Here is a 16,437-nt window from a genome sequence, read left to right on the forward strand (position 1 = left end):
CGCTTTGTCTGCAAAACAAGAATGGGCTATGTAAAAGGAACAGTCAGGAAACAAGAAAAATTAATGAAAATTTAAAGCATGGTTGCCTTGAGTAAAAGAATTCAACAAAAATATTGAGCAGAGAAAGGAGTGGGGCGTTATGTAAGATCATTGATTTTCATATCAGGATGCCAGTAGCTAGGCTTAACGTGAATACTAAGGGGCTAGAAGCATGAACATATTTGGAGTTAGGGAGGTATTAATGGATTGTGATTCTGTATGGAAAGTGGGATTTGGTGCAAGTAAGGATAACCTGCATGTTTCATTTGGAACCTTTCTATATTTTTAAAATTTGCTTTCATCACTTTTAATAACATTTGTTAAAACTCTGCTCTTTCATCTTATGAGTGTGGAATTTTTTTTTTTTAAAGAGGATATTTTTCTCTTTATCTTCAGATAGAGTGTGAGGGAGAGGGAGAGAAAGAGATCGATGTGAGAGGGACATATCAACAGGTTGCCTTCCTCATGACCCTGACCAGGGCCGGGGACGAACTGCAACAGAGGTATGTGCCCTTGGTTGGAATCGAACCTGCAACTCGTTCGTCCACAGGCTGACACTCTAACCACTGAGCAAAACCGGCCAGGGCAAGCGTGGAATGTTTTTGTTTAATTTTTTTTCTAGGATTATATGTTAAACTTTATAATCCTTGTTTGGATGGTTTTAAAGGGACTGAGGACAAGGTGATTTGGTTCTCATTGTGTCTACAGCTGACTATATATGCACCAAAACAATCAGGTGGGGTTTGTTTTGCTTTTTTTTTTTTAAACGTTTTAAAAATCTGGATATAGGCTGAACTATTATGGGCATTAAATAAAAGTTGAATTAAATTTGCAAGTGAGCTCTTTGGGGGCAGTATCTGTGTTTTAGTATTATACTCCTGGGAAGAAGACCAGACCCTCTGGCGAGGGTTGGACTTCTTAGAAGCTTCTCAGAAGAGTTGTTCCTAGTGTGGAGCAGTGGCCCTGGGGCTGGACTCCCCAGACATGCGCATGTCTGTGAAGGCAGTGATTGGCATCATGAGCTATTTTCAGTCATTCTGAATTTGGGAATTATGGCAACTCACTATGGCAGTAACTGATTCTTTTCTGCCAGGTGTTTGATGGACATGTAATAAGATTTAATTTTAAAATGAGAAGATAAGACTTTTTGAAACAATACAATCTGGTAGATAAAATATTTCAGTACCTGGAATCCATGGGGCAAAGTAATAAAATAAAATAAAATTCATTGTAATACAGTGTTGTGACACACACCCAGACCTTTCTTCTCATACTCAGATCCAGCACCTAGTTTCTAAGTAGCAATTTTAGCAAAGAAATCTGGAGGTTGGGAACTGGAGATAGGGCTGGGAGAAAAGTTTGAGAAAGTCTGTCTGTCTAGATCTTTAATACCATTATATAATTTCCCATTTGGAAGTAAAAACAAAAGTACTTATTCCCTAATACAAACAGCAGAGAGTAAAGATGCATAAAATCTTCTTGGTTAATGAAACTGTAGAAGACAGGAGAAGAGAGCTTTGGAGGTGAGGCTGACTAATAAACTGTTGGTGGTCATACCTGATAGTTGTCCTGCTTAGAGTCATGTCACAAACACGTGGTAGATGCTTTCTTTAACGTGGGTATATGTTTTATTATAAAATCAAGTTTGATTTTGTTACTAAAATAAACACTTTGAATCCTGGGCAGTGTCTCTCACTGGTTAGAGTGTTAGCCCTTGCACCCAAGGGGGTCACAGGTTTGATTCCCAGTCAAGGACATGTACCTGGGTTGCAGGTCAGGGCACATGCAGGAGGCAACCAATTGATTTGTCTCTTTCACATTGATGCCCCCCCCCCCCCTAAAAATCAATGGAAAATATACCCTTGGATGAGGATTAAAAATCAATAAATAAATAATTTGAGCCTAAAAAATCTTGTCTTGCCACTGTTTTTGGTCCTGCAGGTTAGTTGGTTCTAACTCTGAAAGCTAGAAAAGATAATTATAAAAGTATGATTGTTTTGATCCAGACTCAAGTCCCATTAAATGGTGAGGGTATTAGGCCTTTGTAGTATTAGAACTCTCATGGTTACAAGTGATGTAAACCCAACTTGAATTAAGTTAAAAAATAAAATAAAAGGAGGTTTACTGGCTTAAGCAATCAGAACTAGGAGTAATGGTTGAGGATCCCACCAGAGTTCTTTATCTGCAACCCCTCTGTGCACCTGTCTGGGTGGCGGCTCTATCCTTTGCAACTGCTTTTATTCTCAAGGTTGAACTGTGGCTGCCCACAGCCTTGGGCTCACAGCTTAACAGACTTATGACCCAGGAGAAATGAAATTTAGTTTCCTGCTCACTCCTGCCAAAACTTAACTTGTTTTTTATAAAAAAAGAAGGGCTCCCAAGTTGGCCTGTCTCGGCCATTTGTCTATCCCTGGACCAGTCACTGAGGTAAACGGAATAGGATACCATAGCCCAGCCTGACCTTCTTGTAGTCTTGGGGATTAGTACTGGTTATCAGCAAAAAGGAGCTGAACAAAGTGTCCATTTCAGCTGTGGAATAGGTGTATAGCAAAATTAATTATATTTATAGATATATTTATGTTTTTACCTGAACCATTTGATAATAAGTTATATATATTAAGCCTTTTATCCCTTAATACTCCAGTGTGCCTTTCTTTCTTTTTTTTTTAAACTTTAGCATTATTTTTTACTTTTTTTTTTTTTAATCCTCATCCGAGGACATTTTTCCATTTTTTGTACAGACAGAGTGGGACGGAGAGAGAGGAAGAGAGAGAGAGGGAAACATCGATGTGAAAGGGACACATCGAGTGGCTGCCACCCGCACGACCAACCAGGGCCGGGGACAAACTGCAACCGAGGTACGTGCCCTTAGCGGGAACCGAACCCAGGTCTCTCCGGACCGAAGGCGGACGCTCTAACCGCTGAGCCAAACCGGCCAGGGCTCCAGTGTGCCTTTCTTAAGAGTAAGGTCATTTTCTTACATAATCATTGTGTAGTTACTGCTTTTGTTCACTGGCAACTAATAAGCAATCTGTGGGGAGATAATTTAAGATTATGCGAATACCCTGTTTCTCTTCAAATTGTTCTCCCTAGATTTAGCATTTCCTTGGTGATTCTGGACTTGACTCGTGTTTTCTACAGTAGTTATAAAATGATTTCCCAACTTCACCACTTCCTCTACATTTACCATTTGGATTCTGCAGTAAGCAAGAGCTCTCCCTTTCCTCATTTATTCGTTCTCTCTCCAGGTATGGGTTCCTATTGTTTTCAATGACTTGTAGTTCACTGCTGTCCTCAGTTACTGTGGTGTTTAAATGGTCTCAATTTTGACCAAGGAGAGCTCTTCAAGCAGATTTCTATATCTTTTTGTCATGCTGCCTTTAGTTTTTGGAGCACTTCTTGACTTTCAGGTATACCAAAGTGTTTCAGGCCCATCTTTATATCTTCCCTACCTTAGCCTTGGAATCAGCCATTTCTCTGAGGAACTTTGGTATTAGAAACCAAGACCTGAGTGCTGGGTTACACATTGCTAATGAGGCATCTTTGCTTTTGTGCACATATACATATATGCATATGTATATGCACACACACAATATATTCATAATATGTGTGCACATTCATATACATGTGTTCGTGCATGCACTTTTTTCTAGAGACGGGAAGGGAGAAGAAGAGAGATAGAAACATCCATGAGCGGGAAACTTCAATTGGCTGCCTCTTGCACACCCCCTACTGGGGATCAAGCCTGCAACTGGGAATCCTGTGCCCTGACCTGGAATCAAACTGGCAACCTCTTGGTGCATCAGACAGTGCTCAACCAACTGAGCCACACTGGCTAGGTGATACATACATTCATTTTAGAAAACATGAGTTCACGTTGATGTCTCCAACTTAGATTCATTCCACAATATTGTCCTGGCCTTACAACATTTCATATTTACATCTTCCCTCTTCTAAGTGAGAGCCCCAGCTCCCAATGTCAACACATTTACATTTGCTTAACCCTGTACCACATCTAAAGTGATTTCGGAATTGCTCTATCTGTATGTCTACCAAAAAATTTTCAGATTTGTTTGCTGTTCTCTCCAAAGCTGAGAGTATTTAGTCAGATACTGTGTTCATAAATTAATGAGGTATTTTTTCCCTTCCATTCAGTGTGGTTACGTTGTTTGTTTGAAACACATGCAGATTCATTTATCTCAGGTTGTTTTCATCTTATTTTTAAATTTTTTAATGTGGAGAATTTAACATGTTCCCAAAAGTCAAATCCATATAAAAAGATATATGCAGAGAGGTGCCACTCCCCTTCTTTATCCCTTCTACTCCATTCTCTCCACCTGTCCCTCGTGGATAATCATTGTTTTTTTGGTGTATCTTTCCTGAGTTCCCTTTTGTCATATAAGTAGACATATGCATGTTTTCTTATTTTCTCATTATTCTTTCACATAATGTTGTGTACTCTTTTAGACTTTACTTTTCTTCACTTAATGCTGTCTTAGAAATCATTCCATAGCAGTTCATAGAATTCTTTTGTAATCATTTTTACAGCTGCATAGTACTCCATATGTATATGTATCCTAATTTATTCTTTTTTTTTTTTTTATCCTCATCTGAGGACATTTTTTGCATTTATCTTCAGATAGAGCAGGAGGGAGAGAGAAGGGAAGAGAGAGAGAGAAACATCAATGTGAGAGAGACACATTGACTGGTTACCCCCGCCCCCACGACCCCAACCAGGGCCAGGGACAAACTGCAGCCAAGGTACATGCCCTTAGCAGGAATCGAACTTGGGACTCTGGTCCTCGGGCCAATGCTCTAACCGCTGAGCCAAACCAGCCAGGGCTGTTGCATTCTTTTGTAATTACCAAATGCTGCAGTGAATAAGTTTAGGCATATATAGATTCATATTTTGGGATGTTTCTTTAGAGTATATTCCTATAAATGGAATTGCTGGGTCAAAGGGTATATGCCTACATAGTTTTGTTACATATTATTTGGCCACTGTTTTTTTAATCCTCACCCAAGGATGTTTATATTGATTTTGAGAGCAAGAGGAAAGGGGAGAGAGAGAGAAACATCAATGTGAGAGAAACATTGATTGGTTGCCTTCTGCATGCACCTTGACTGGGGATTGAACCCACAACCTAGGTATGTGCCCTGACCGATATTGAACCCAAAACCTTTTGGTGCATGGGGCAATACTCCAACCAACTGAATCACCTGTCCAGGGCAGCCATTATTTTTGAAGAACCTGGAGCTTTAAGAATCAAACGAGCATTCGTGACCTAAATCCACCTATTGGTGTAGCAATTTGGAGGTTAAAATATCTTCATTTCATAAAACTCTAAAGTATAAGGTTTTCAAAACTTATTTCAAAGGGGGGGGGGGGACATGTTTTATCTAGTCTTCCTGGAGGATGAGTTCAGGTGATATTTTCTTGATGTCCTATTTGAAAATCCCATTTATAAGCTTACAAGGCATCTTTTCTTCCTAACATTTGACTTTATCAGAAGAGCTCCAGGAAGAATTTTTGGAACTCAAAATTGATTCTGTTGCCAAAGGTAGCCTCCAGAAAATCACTTTGAAGATTTTCCAGGTAGAGTATCTTCTTATTTACCCCCAAATAAGTCAGCAGTTTCACCAGTCATTTTCCTATTTTACTGGCATACTTGAAAAGGTGCTCTCTCCACTCCATGCCTTTGGCCAGAAAAATCTAGCCATGCCCCAGACTTGACTTTGGAAGTGCCTCACTATGGCTTCTCCTTACTGTCACTATGTAATGGGTTTATGAAAACAAGAAGGCAAATACATACGAATCTGGCAGTCAAGTTGCATATTTTGAGGAGGTTTTCTATTCTTTCATTGTGGCTTGACCCGGTTTAGTTTTGGGTGTGCTGTTTCACAATGAAGCGCATATGTCTAGCACATGAAGGTTAGACAGATGTAGACAATGTTTTCTAATAGGATGAAGTTATATTTATTGGATAGCTGAAATTGATTTCAAATGTTGGGAGGAAGGATGTAAGATTTCATGGAAGATTAAATGGGGCTCTGAGCATGTGATTATTATGGTGACTTTTGGTCTATTAATCAGCTATCTAAGTTTGTGTCCAAAATTCAAGTGCAAACCTGCTTTTGTTAAGAGGTCCATAAAACCCATCAACAACTACGGATTTGTGGATTCGGGGTCACTGGAATGTTCTGTTGCTGATTCTTTTTTTGGTCATTATTTTGAGATTCAAATAATATTAAAGGGGATTTGAAGTTTTTACATTTATGAAAAGGAAGACGGAGGTTTAAAAAGAAGAACCAGGAAACATGATATGGTGTAAAAAGCAACAGGCTGTGAGTCAGGAGTGGAGTATGGGCCTCGGCTCTGCTGCTGACTTGGGGGTTTCGCTGCTTTCAAACCCATTTCTCATCTGGAACAGGGGGCTCATCTGCCCTGGCTCCCGCACGGAATCACGGTTTTAACAGCCCAGTGAGACTCGGGACGCGCCAGTGCCTTGTAGAATATAAATTGCTATACGGTTTTCTTAGTGAGAAGCCACATACAGGAGATAAATATTCCTGTGACAGACAGTTTAGCATTTTTTAAAACTATTTCACCTGAGCCTCCTGCTGTGACCTGATAAGTGGAAGAAATCTTGCCCCCCGCCCGAGAGTGCAAGCCTCTTGTTAAGAAGGTATAAGCCTCTAAAATGGCAGGACCCCTTGAGTTTCATTGCCGCAGGTTAGACCAAAATAATTTGCATAAAGAACTTTCCTGACAGGTAGGCCAGCCAGTCTTCAACCTGGGGAATTGAGGGTGGGCTACATTTGTGCGGACCTGGCTGGGGATCAGTGAGGGCTGAAGGGCGTTCAGGAGAGGCGGGCTGCCCGCAGTCACTCCTGGCTGGCATTCCTGCCCCAGTTCATCATGCTGGGCCCCCCTTCTCTAAACAAGGCCCTCAGTCCGCTCCCCCATACCTTCCAGTAACTCACCTGATAGAAAATACCCCTAATTTTCCATATTCTATCATTCGCCAAGACTTACTCGTTCTACTTCAGCTGAATCTTTAAAATCATTTTCACCTTTGAGTGTTCATTGATTATATCTGGCCTAGGTCTTCATTCTCTTTTGTGTGGGCATAGCATTATGGCCCTTTCACGCAGACATGAAGCCTAAACACTCTAGGCTGGTGTACCCCTGACTTCTTTCTAGCTCTATCACTTCATACTTCAGTCCGCTTCCATGTTACCCGCCACACAGACCATCGTTCACTAAATGTGCTCTTACACTCTTCCATTCCCCAAGAATATCGTGGTGGTTAAACGCATGCCTGAGTTCAAATCCTTTCTCTGCCATTCACGAGCCGTGTTACCCTGGAAATCTAACTGAACCTCACTGTGCCTATTGCTAAAACGAGACTAATAAGAGTATCTGCCTTATAAGGTTGTGAGGAGTAAAGTAAAGGAGGTAATCTGTGTAAAGGACTTAGAGAACTGTGGTTGCATGTACCGTGATAGAAGTATTAGCTATGATGATGATGATGACTTAGAGAACTGTGGTTGCATGTACCGTGATAGAAGTATTAGCTATGATGATGATGATGACTTAGAGAACTGTGGTTGCATGTACCGTGATAGAAGTATTAGCTATGATGATGATGATGACTTAGAGAACTGTGTTTGCGTGTACCGTGATAGAAGTATTAGCTATGATGATGATGGCGACTTAGAGAACTGTGTTTGCGTGTACCGTGATAGAAGTATTAGCTATGATGATGATGATGACTTAGAGAACTGTGTTTGCATGTACCGTGATAGAAGTATTAGCTATGATGATGATGATGACTTAGAGAACTGTGTTTGCATGTACCGTGATAGAAGATTAGCTATGATGATGATGATGACTTAGAGAACTATGTTTGCATGTACCGTGATAGAAGATTAGCTATGATGATGATGATGGATGATGATGATGATGATGACGACGACGACGACGATGATTCCTATCTTCTGTCTGTCAAATTCTGTGTGTGTCCCCGCTCAAATGCATTTTATCAAATATCCTCAAACGATAAGTAATCTAATCCACCATTGATACATCCGTCTATCTGTCTATAATCAATATTTATTGAATATTTACTGTGTATAAGGCATAAGACTCACTGTGAGGGATATAAAACTTAAGCTAATGCATATTGTCCTCTAGAAAAAGTATAAAAGAGTCATCCATCCAGCAAATGTTTATCGAGCAAGTGCAGAGGATCCAGGCACTGTATGGTTCTGAGCTCATGTTATAGTTAGTGACTAACTGATGATATATCAGAGTTTGACTACCTGAAGCAAAGAACACTTGAAGTGCTTTGAGAGTGTAGGAAAGAGATTCTATCGGCTAGGTCAGAAAAAAGGCTTTTTTAGAGATGTTACCATCTTGGCAGGGTTGCAGGTGGATGGACTCTGCCCATCGCCACCTCTCTCAGGATGCATCGTCTCTACTTCTTTGGGCTGTGGCTCTCGTGGTCTCTGGATTTCTCGCAATTGTGATCTCTTCAAGGGCAGGGACAGTGTTGTCTTCAGCTTTGAATTTTTAGTACTCACTTTGAGTCTTGTACATAGATTGTTCTCAACAGAGGATCATGACAGATTAGGGAGCTGTCTCCTCCCATGTAACTTAAAGGGAGATTGAAATTTAATGATTTTCAATATCTGTAAACAATTATGTTTCCTAGAGAAGACATTTATATAAACTAAAACATGAGGTTTTTGGTGATATTTATTTAATTTCTTACTACATTAATTATAGCCATATTAGTGTTAATAAGGGTATAAAAAAATAAATTCTGCATCAATTTATGTAGCTATTTCTTCCCATATTTTTGTATATTTCTGGGAAGAAACTTGTAGATTCTCTATTAAAGCCTACCCTGGTCCAAGAATTCCAGGATGTGATATCATAACTTTGATCACATGAGAAATCTTAGTTTTAAAAACTGCCCAACAGTTTTAATTCTGAATTTCTCCTTGTAGCAAGGAGCAAGGACCAACCCCAGTGGAGAAAAAGAAGAAAGGAAAAAGGAAAAGTGAAACCACAGTGGAGAGTTTGGAGCTGGATCAGGGCCTGCCGAACCCACGTCTGCGGAGTCCGGAGGAATCCACCGAGTCTGCAGACAGCCAGGTACAGCGGTGACCGCGAGCCCGGGGGTTCCGGCTGCCAGGTGGGATCCTGCCGCGCCGATCCTGTCTCCTCTCTCCCTCTCCGAAGCCTCCATCCCCGCGCACAGACCTGGGCTGGGCTTTTGCTGTTTTGGTGGGTGAGCACCAAGAGACCACAGGTCTTTTCCCTGGCATCCTGATCGCTAGTATACGGCGATTAGTATAAAATAATCTCCCAGTCTTTTAGTGCTGCTTGCTTCCTTCTTGGAAAGTAGCATACTCGGCTGCAGAGAGAGTGAATGTGGAGAATGGAGTTGTGAGCCAGGCTAGGTAAGGCTCAGGGCCCTGTTTAGCCACGTATGTAATGCATTTAGGACTCAAGGCTGAGCCAATCTGTACAAGGACATTGTTATAATCCCAGCTGCTGGAAAAGTCGGGGATGTGTGTATTATGCCAATATAGGAAGAAAAGTTTGGCCAAACATGAAAACAAAGAGTTGCCCACCTAAGTGAGATTTTTAAAAATATGCCAAAGCGTGCCCATCCCATTGGTAGGACTGTTCTCCTTGAGATGAAGCAACCTCTCTTGGAGATGAGTTCTAATGTTTGAGTGCTCTTTCCTCTGATAGCCCAGCAGTTTATCTGCACTGTGCTGCTGCCAGGGGACTGTTTAGAAAAAGACCCTCTCACTGCACCTTTGAGCATCATCTGGACCCTCACAGATTTCTAGGCAGTCTTCATTGTAGGAAGATGTCAGCTCCTGATGTCGTGGTGGTAATAAGTAGTAGTGTCTGGGGTGTCAGAGCCAAGACCCACCTCCCTCGCTGCCTATAAATTTGGACTTGTAGCTGTTAGATATCCTGATTGGCAGAGGCGAAATCACATAGGGTTGATGGGAGTTGGCAGGAGGTTAAGTATTTCTAGGATGGTGATCTGTACGTGTGAATGGGGGCAGATTTTTATGTACACTCCCTCACATAAAGTTAACCGTCGTAGAGGAGACATAATGAAGAAATGATGGGGATACTGAGAGAGGCCCAGGAGATATCCTTTAGAAAATAAGGGAAGTGGGATTTTGCTTATGTTTTTTTTTAAGGTTTAAGTATGTGAGAATGAGCTAGCTGGCGAACGGTTCCCAGCGTGGATGTATGTACATAGAGATGAGCCGTGTGCTTTTCTGTTCGAGAAAAGCCACTGGGCTGCTTTGGTGCAGAATGTTGTCCCTAAAAGGTCACAAGCCACTTAATTATAGATGAGTCCTCAGATGGTGACTCACAAGTCTTGTTTTGTCACTTACGAAGTCTCCCTGCATTCCAAGGGGTGTTATGAGAATCTAATAAAATTGGTATTATTTAGTTTTTTAGGAGTTATATGATCAAGTATGGTGAATTTAAGCAAAACCAAAATCAACTATCATGTCATTGTCATAAAGTCAGAGCTTCCGGCTGTGCTAGAAGGGACCTCAGTGATGATGGAGTTTACCTCCTATCTCTGTTTTACTGGAATAGACAGCAGTTCCAGAGGGAGGTGAAGTCGCTGCTATTGAATAAAACACAGCTCACTGGATTCTCAGGCTACACCTTCTCAGTTCTCGGCAGTTTGGATGTCCTCCCTCTGCTAGGCCTCACTTTGAGTGAGTTTCGTTCTTAAAAGAGTTGTGTTTAAGGAAGATTCCTTTTGTAAAGTAAGAAAGGCCTCTTTTGCGCGTGAGTGAGTGTAGTTGAGGGTGTTCTCGTGCAGGCTTTGGCCTCTGACTCACGATGCTTCTCTCTGACGCGTGTGTGCCCTGTAGAAACGACGCTCCGGACGGCAAGTGAAGCGCAGAAAGTACAACGAGGACCTGGACTTCAAAGTGGTGGATGATGACGGGGAAACCATCGCTGTCCTCGGAGCTGGCCGAACGTCCGCCCTCTCAGCCTCTACGCTGGCTTGGCAGGCAGAGGTACGGCCTTTGCAGGGGGTGTTGGCCTGCTTGATGGAGTTGTTCTGTGGCTCTTTGCTGAATGTAAGTTAGATCATTTTAACTCCTGCTTATGAGATTCAGGCCCTTCCTGTGCCAGCAGGATCTTCTACCATTAATTATACTGTCCCACCAAATGCAGTTTTCAGATAAATAACTTTCTCATCCCTCTCATGACTCTTCAGCCAAAAGACTTGCTGTCTTTTCATGCCTGAACTGGCCGTTCTTTCCCACCTACTGGTCTTTGTGTGCTGGCCCTTCCTCCTGGAATGCTCTTCAGCACATGCTTACATTCTACGTGACTGGTTCACCAGCTTTTATGTGTTTGTTTGTTTATGTAAATCCTCACCTGAGGATATTTTTTCATTTATCTTCAGATAGAGTGGGGGGTGGGGAGAGAAACATTGATTTGAGAGACATGTCAATCGGTTGCCTCCCTCACAACTTCGACCAGAGCTGGGCACCGAACTGCAACTGAAGTACGTGCCCTTGACCAGAATTGAACCCGGGACTCTTTGGTCCACAGGCTGATGCTCTAACCACTAAGCAAAACTGGCCAGGGTGGTTCTTAAATTAGGTCCCTGCCCCTCGACCTAGTGATTTTCTATTTCACTCCTGTGTTTTTCCTTCATAGTACTTACCGCAACTTGTAATTTGGATTTATGGTTTCATTTTGTTATCGTTCTCATTAGAATGGAAAATCTGATAAATGGTAAATAGTTGTTCAGTGAATAAAATCACGTGAACTAGTCATTGCAGTTGGAACCTGTATTCTACAAATGTGTACTGAGAGTCCACTCAGGGCCAGGTCCTGGGGTACAAGGGTGAGCGCCAGGGATGGTGCCTGCCTCCCAGGAGCTTTATCTAGAAGGAGTGTGTGGCTGTCCTACTACTGTGGTAAGTGCAGTTATAGAAGTAGGTGCCAGATACTGTAACTGCACAGGAGGAAGCACGGACAGGAATGGGAGGGCGGTCAGGGTTTTAGGAGGGGTAATTTCCAACATGAACTACAGCCCCAGAGCCTGAATGGTACTTACTACAGGTTGTGGTGTGACAGGCAGATGAGCTCGGCTGAATGGTGGGGTCTCGTTTGCAGAGTGGTGGAGATATGAGACCTGAATGGTAGGAAAAGTTGCATAGTGCAGATTCTTGGGTGTCAGCTCAAGTATTTAGAGATGCGAGACGGGTGGGAGGCACTGATGGGTTCAAGCAGAGAGCAGGGTGGCCACATTTGCATTTTTCATCTTTCCACCGGCAGCAGTATCAAGGAGGAGGAGGATAGCATTAGGACTTGACGCCCAGATGTTAGAAAGGAAGAGTGGTCAATGTTGAAAAGGAGGAGGTCTGTGCCAGGGAGCTTACAGAGAAGGAATCAGAAGCAAAAGGAGCCTCAGGCTGAGCACGGGGGAAGGGCAGCAGAGCCAGCAGCGCATTCTGGGACAGGCTGTCTGTCCCTTACAGAATCACTGGCGTCACGGCGCTGACCTGGCAGAATCCACGCTCTGCATGCACAGCAGCACCAATACCTGTCCTTTCTCCTGGGCTCCAGAGCGCCTCACACCACTGGCCTCCACCTTGAGCATTTTCACATGATTTCGCATGTCCTTTCACTCTGCTGGCATGGGAGGTGTCTAAGAGCAGGGGTTATTGTCCCTTTTTTAACAATCAAGAAAGAGGCACGGAACGATCCAGGTCATGGAGTTATGTAGTAGCCGTTGATCAGTGACTAGCACTAAGAGCTGATTTCATGTCTGTGCTAAGAGTTATCCAACTGATGCATATAAGACTTAATGGGAATAATAATTGATGTATTGTCATCGCAGCACTTTTCAAGCAAATAGTTAAGAGTAGCCCTCACAGACTGCCCTCAGTTGATAGGATTATGTTGCTTTGTGATGGGGTTTCCTCCCTTGGAAGTTTTATGGTTGGTTTGGTATTTTAAAAAGTATAAGAGATTTTATTTTCCCCTACTAGCCATTTAGCCTCAGTCACTAACCATACTTCAGTTGTTGTTAATGATTTCTCCCCTGGGACCTGAAGGGCAGAATTCACTGACCTGATAGAAACAATTCAGGAAATTTTACATGTCTTAAGGCTCTTTATCTTCTTCTTTTTTTTTTATATATCCTCACCAGAGGACATTTTTCCATTTTTTGTTCAGAGTGGGAGGGATAGAGAGAGAGAGAGAAACATCAATGTGAAAGGGAACACATCGAGTGGCTGCCTCGCGCACAACCCAACCAGGGCCAAGGACAAACTGCAACCGCAGTACATGTCCTTAGCAGGAACCGAACCCGGGTCTCTCTGGACCGCAGGCCAATGCTCTAACCGCTGAGGCTCTTTATCTTCTTAAGGATATCGCAAAGAGAGGGATATATATGGTGAAATACAAGATAGAATCTGAATTTGCATTAATTATGCTTCAAAAATTGTTATTAAATTTAAGCAAGAAGGAGGCCTGATAGGAGGTTTCAGTGCTGATGTTCAGAAAAGTAACCAGGCCACAGGCCTGACCCAGCACGCAGGGCAGACCAGAAGCTTGCGAGGAGATTGAGTGGGTTTCAGAATCAGTGCTCCGTGGAGCCCTAGCTGATGCAGAACCAAAACAGCTTCGCTTTCATCTGTTGGGCTTCCTGGTGAGGTGTGAACAAAGATTTCCCCGGCTAATGCAAAGCTTGAAAGCTTTGGATCTCATCTTGGATTCCAGGCCGTCATCAAAGCATCCAGTGGCACAGAAAATCAGTTGAAGAAGAGGAGGCTTGCTTTCATCTTTCTCCTGAGGGTCTTTGGATGGGTGTCTGCTTGTTTGCTGGCTTTAGCTTGGGGCAGAGAGGGGTGTGGAATAGGCATAAAAAAGGCCTGCTGGCACCTCTTTGCAGTTATCAGCATGCTCAGCCCAGTTCTGTGGCCACTGGCCCCTGTCCCAGCCCCAAATTGCAACCTAGTGGTTGGTGAGTTGCTAAAAACATCTTTACACATGATTCATTCTAGCTCAAGACTGGCAGGTTAACACAGCCTGCTTTAGAGTCCAGAGGACAGTCCCCTAACGGGGAGCTGGGATTCAGGGGCTGGAAATAAGTTTCCACGCTAACGCTAACTCCTTGCTTTCCTGTTCTTTGTCACACTGATGTTGGCACCTGGAACAGAGGCAACTTTCACACTTGTACATTTAGGATGTATAGATTTTTACAAGATGGTCTCTGTCTTTGCCTCCTACAATTTGTGGTTCGTAGGAGTTTGCCTTTTGGAACAAAAGGACTTTCATTTGAATACGTTTCAACTCAAGGTGCTCTCCTGAGCCTCGCTGCTGTGTCTTTGCCGACAGGGCCCTCTACTTTGTCTGGTCTTTTCCTGGGCCGGGAAGGCTGAGCTCAGTTATTGCTCCCCGGGAAGCTCCCCACTCCCCCTGAGCTGAGGATGTGTGCCCCTCCCGAAGCTCCACAGCACTCTAATGGGATTAGTTCTTTCATTGTCCTTTAAACACCTGCCAATTGTTGTTTCCTTCTAAACCAGCAATTTTTAACTTTTTTCATCTCATGGCACACATAAACTAATTACTAAAATGCTGTAGCACACCAAAAAATATACTGTATTTTTTGCTGATCTGACCAAAAAAAAGTATCATTTAGATTCATTTACATACACCAGAAGGCTATTGTCGTGTTGGCTCTTGTCATTTTTCTGTTTGACACTCTAAGGGAAAAGAGGTCAGTGCTCCTGAATAAATAGTCAGGTATTACATGTTTTTAAAATTCTTGCAGCTCACCAGTTGAAAATCACTGTGCTAAACTATGAGCTACTTTAGGATAGGGCCTGTATCTTTTTCTTTTCTTCTCTATCTCTGAGGCATGAGAGACTTTTAATAAAGTAAAACTTATATTAACTCCAGGGACTATTCAAAACTCACTTGTGGCATTTTCTGCCCTCTCTTTTGTGATGTTATGACTCTTGCTTTTATTATTTCCAAAGTCAGGAGTGAGCTGGAACCCAAGTTTCATGTGTCTGGAGCCTGTGACTCAGGATTTCTCAGTGCCTCTGTCACACTGTTCTGAATTTCACTCCCCATTGTTCCCAGATGATAAATTTGCAAAACAAGTGTGACTTTTTAGTTCAGCATAATGTTCACCTAACATAGGTAGTACTTTATGTTAAGTAGTAGCTAACATAAAACCTTGCACTAACCTGTACTTCCATATTTATGTAATATATGTATGTTTAAACCCATTATGTAAGCAGGCATGCTTTTTAACTCCTAGATTAGAAAGACAAGAATGAGGTATTTTTCCTTTTTCCCTCGGGCCCTTGGTTTCCCCCTTGCTTAGTACTGGCGTGTTTTTCCCATTGTGTTCATGTAGCGCTCACTCCAGGCAGGCACCTCAGCTGCAAGCAGACCGCTCGGCAAAGGTGACTTGGGGGTCTTTGGCATTTGGCATTGCTTTAGCTTTGTACCAGCTTCTGTGATTCAGTTTTTTTTTGGCTTCTGTTCACTTGGCCTGGGTGCACGGTCTTGATTCTTCCCATTTCTTCATTGGCTACAGCCACCATTTCCCACCCCGAATCCTTCTTCAGATCGTCTCCTGTGTTTGTTTCCTCTTGGTTTCTGCTGCCACCCATTGTGCCGAGGTCCGTGTTCGGGTTGTTGCAGTGTGTGCTTTCATAGTTCCGCTGTAGTCTATCCTTCCCAGTACATTACCAGACTCATTTTTTCACAGTACCAGAGAAACTTCTGGTGTTTCTCAGTGTCCTGCTCAATAATCAGAGGTGATTTCTTCTTAACTCCTGCAACAGATTAAACTCCTGTCTGATTTTTTAAAAAATGTGGCTGCACCTGTTTACCCTCATTTATTTCCTCTCCTCGTTGTGTATAATGCTTTTGCTCTACTGAGACTGGTTGCTGAGTATTCCAGATATGCATCCTACTTCCCACAGACTTCCTTCTTCATCCTTGGAGCTCATGTTGTCTTCCCTTCTGTTTGCTGTCCTCTTAGGAGCCACCATTTTTTTTGGCCCAACTAAAACCTAGTCTGAATTCCAAGTTCTTATCACTGCATTCTGGTTAGACTTATGATTACTATCACAATCTGGGACATTTCTAAGAAAAATCTGTTTAATTCTGCTTTCCCTGAATGAGTCTGAGCCCCTGAGACTGATGCTACTTTTGTTCTCTCCTTGACACTTGGGAAACACTTGACGATTTGAAAAGTGATTTGCTTCTTGCTACAGTCTCTCTGTATGGTTAGCTAAATAGAAGTAAATCAGGTGATAGGTTGAGGTTGGGAGCAAATTGGTTTGAAAATT

At 42.6% G+C, this 16,437-nt stretch overlaps 1 protein-coding gene across 2 annotated transcripts in view; it reads left to right on the top strand.

Moving 5' to 3' along the window:
- The window catches only part of CHD6 (chromodomain helicase DNA binding protein 6), a 146,208-nt gene that overhangs the window by 18,795 nt on the left and 110,976 nt on the right, over window positions 1–16,437 (top strand). For both annotated transcript variants that reach the window (XM_036246023.1, XM_036246022.1), the window contains exons 3-4: window positions 9,055–9,202; window positions 10,972–11,121. In XM_036246023.1, coding sequence (XP_036101916.1) covers window positions 9,055–9,202; window positions 10,972–11,121 — 298 coding nt within the window. The remainder of the gene's footprint in view (window positions 1–9,054; window positions 9,203–10,971; window positions 11,122–16,437) is intronic.

The sequence above is a fragment of the Molossus molossus genome, unplaced genomic scaffold (genome assembly GCF_014108415.1).
Source record: "Molossus molossus isolate mMolMol1 unplaced genomic scaffold, mMolMol1.p scaffold_m16_p_6, whole genome shotgun sequence".
NCBI lineage: Eukaryota > Metazoa > Chordata > Mammalia > Chiroptera > Molossidae > Molossus > Molossus molossus.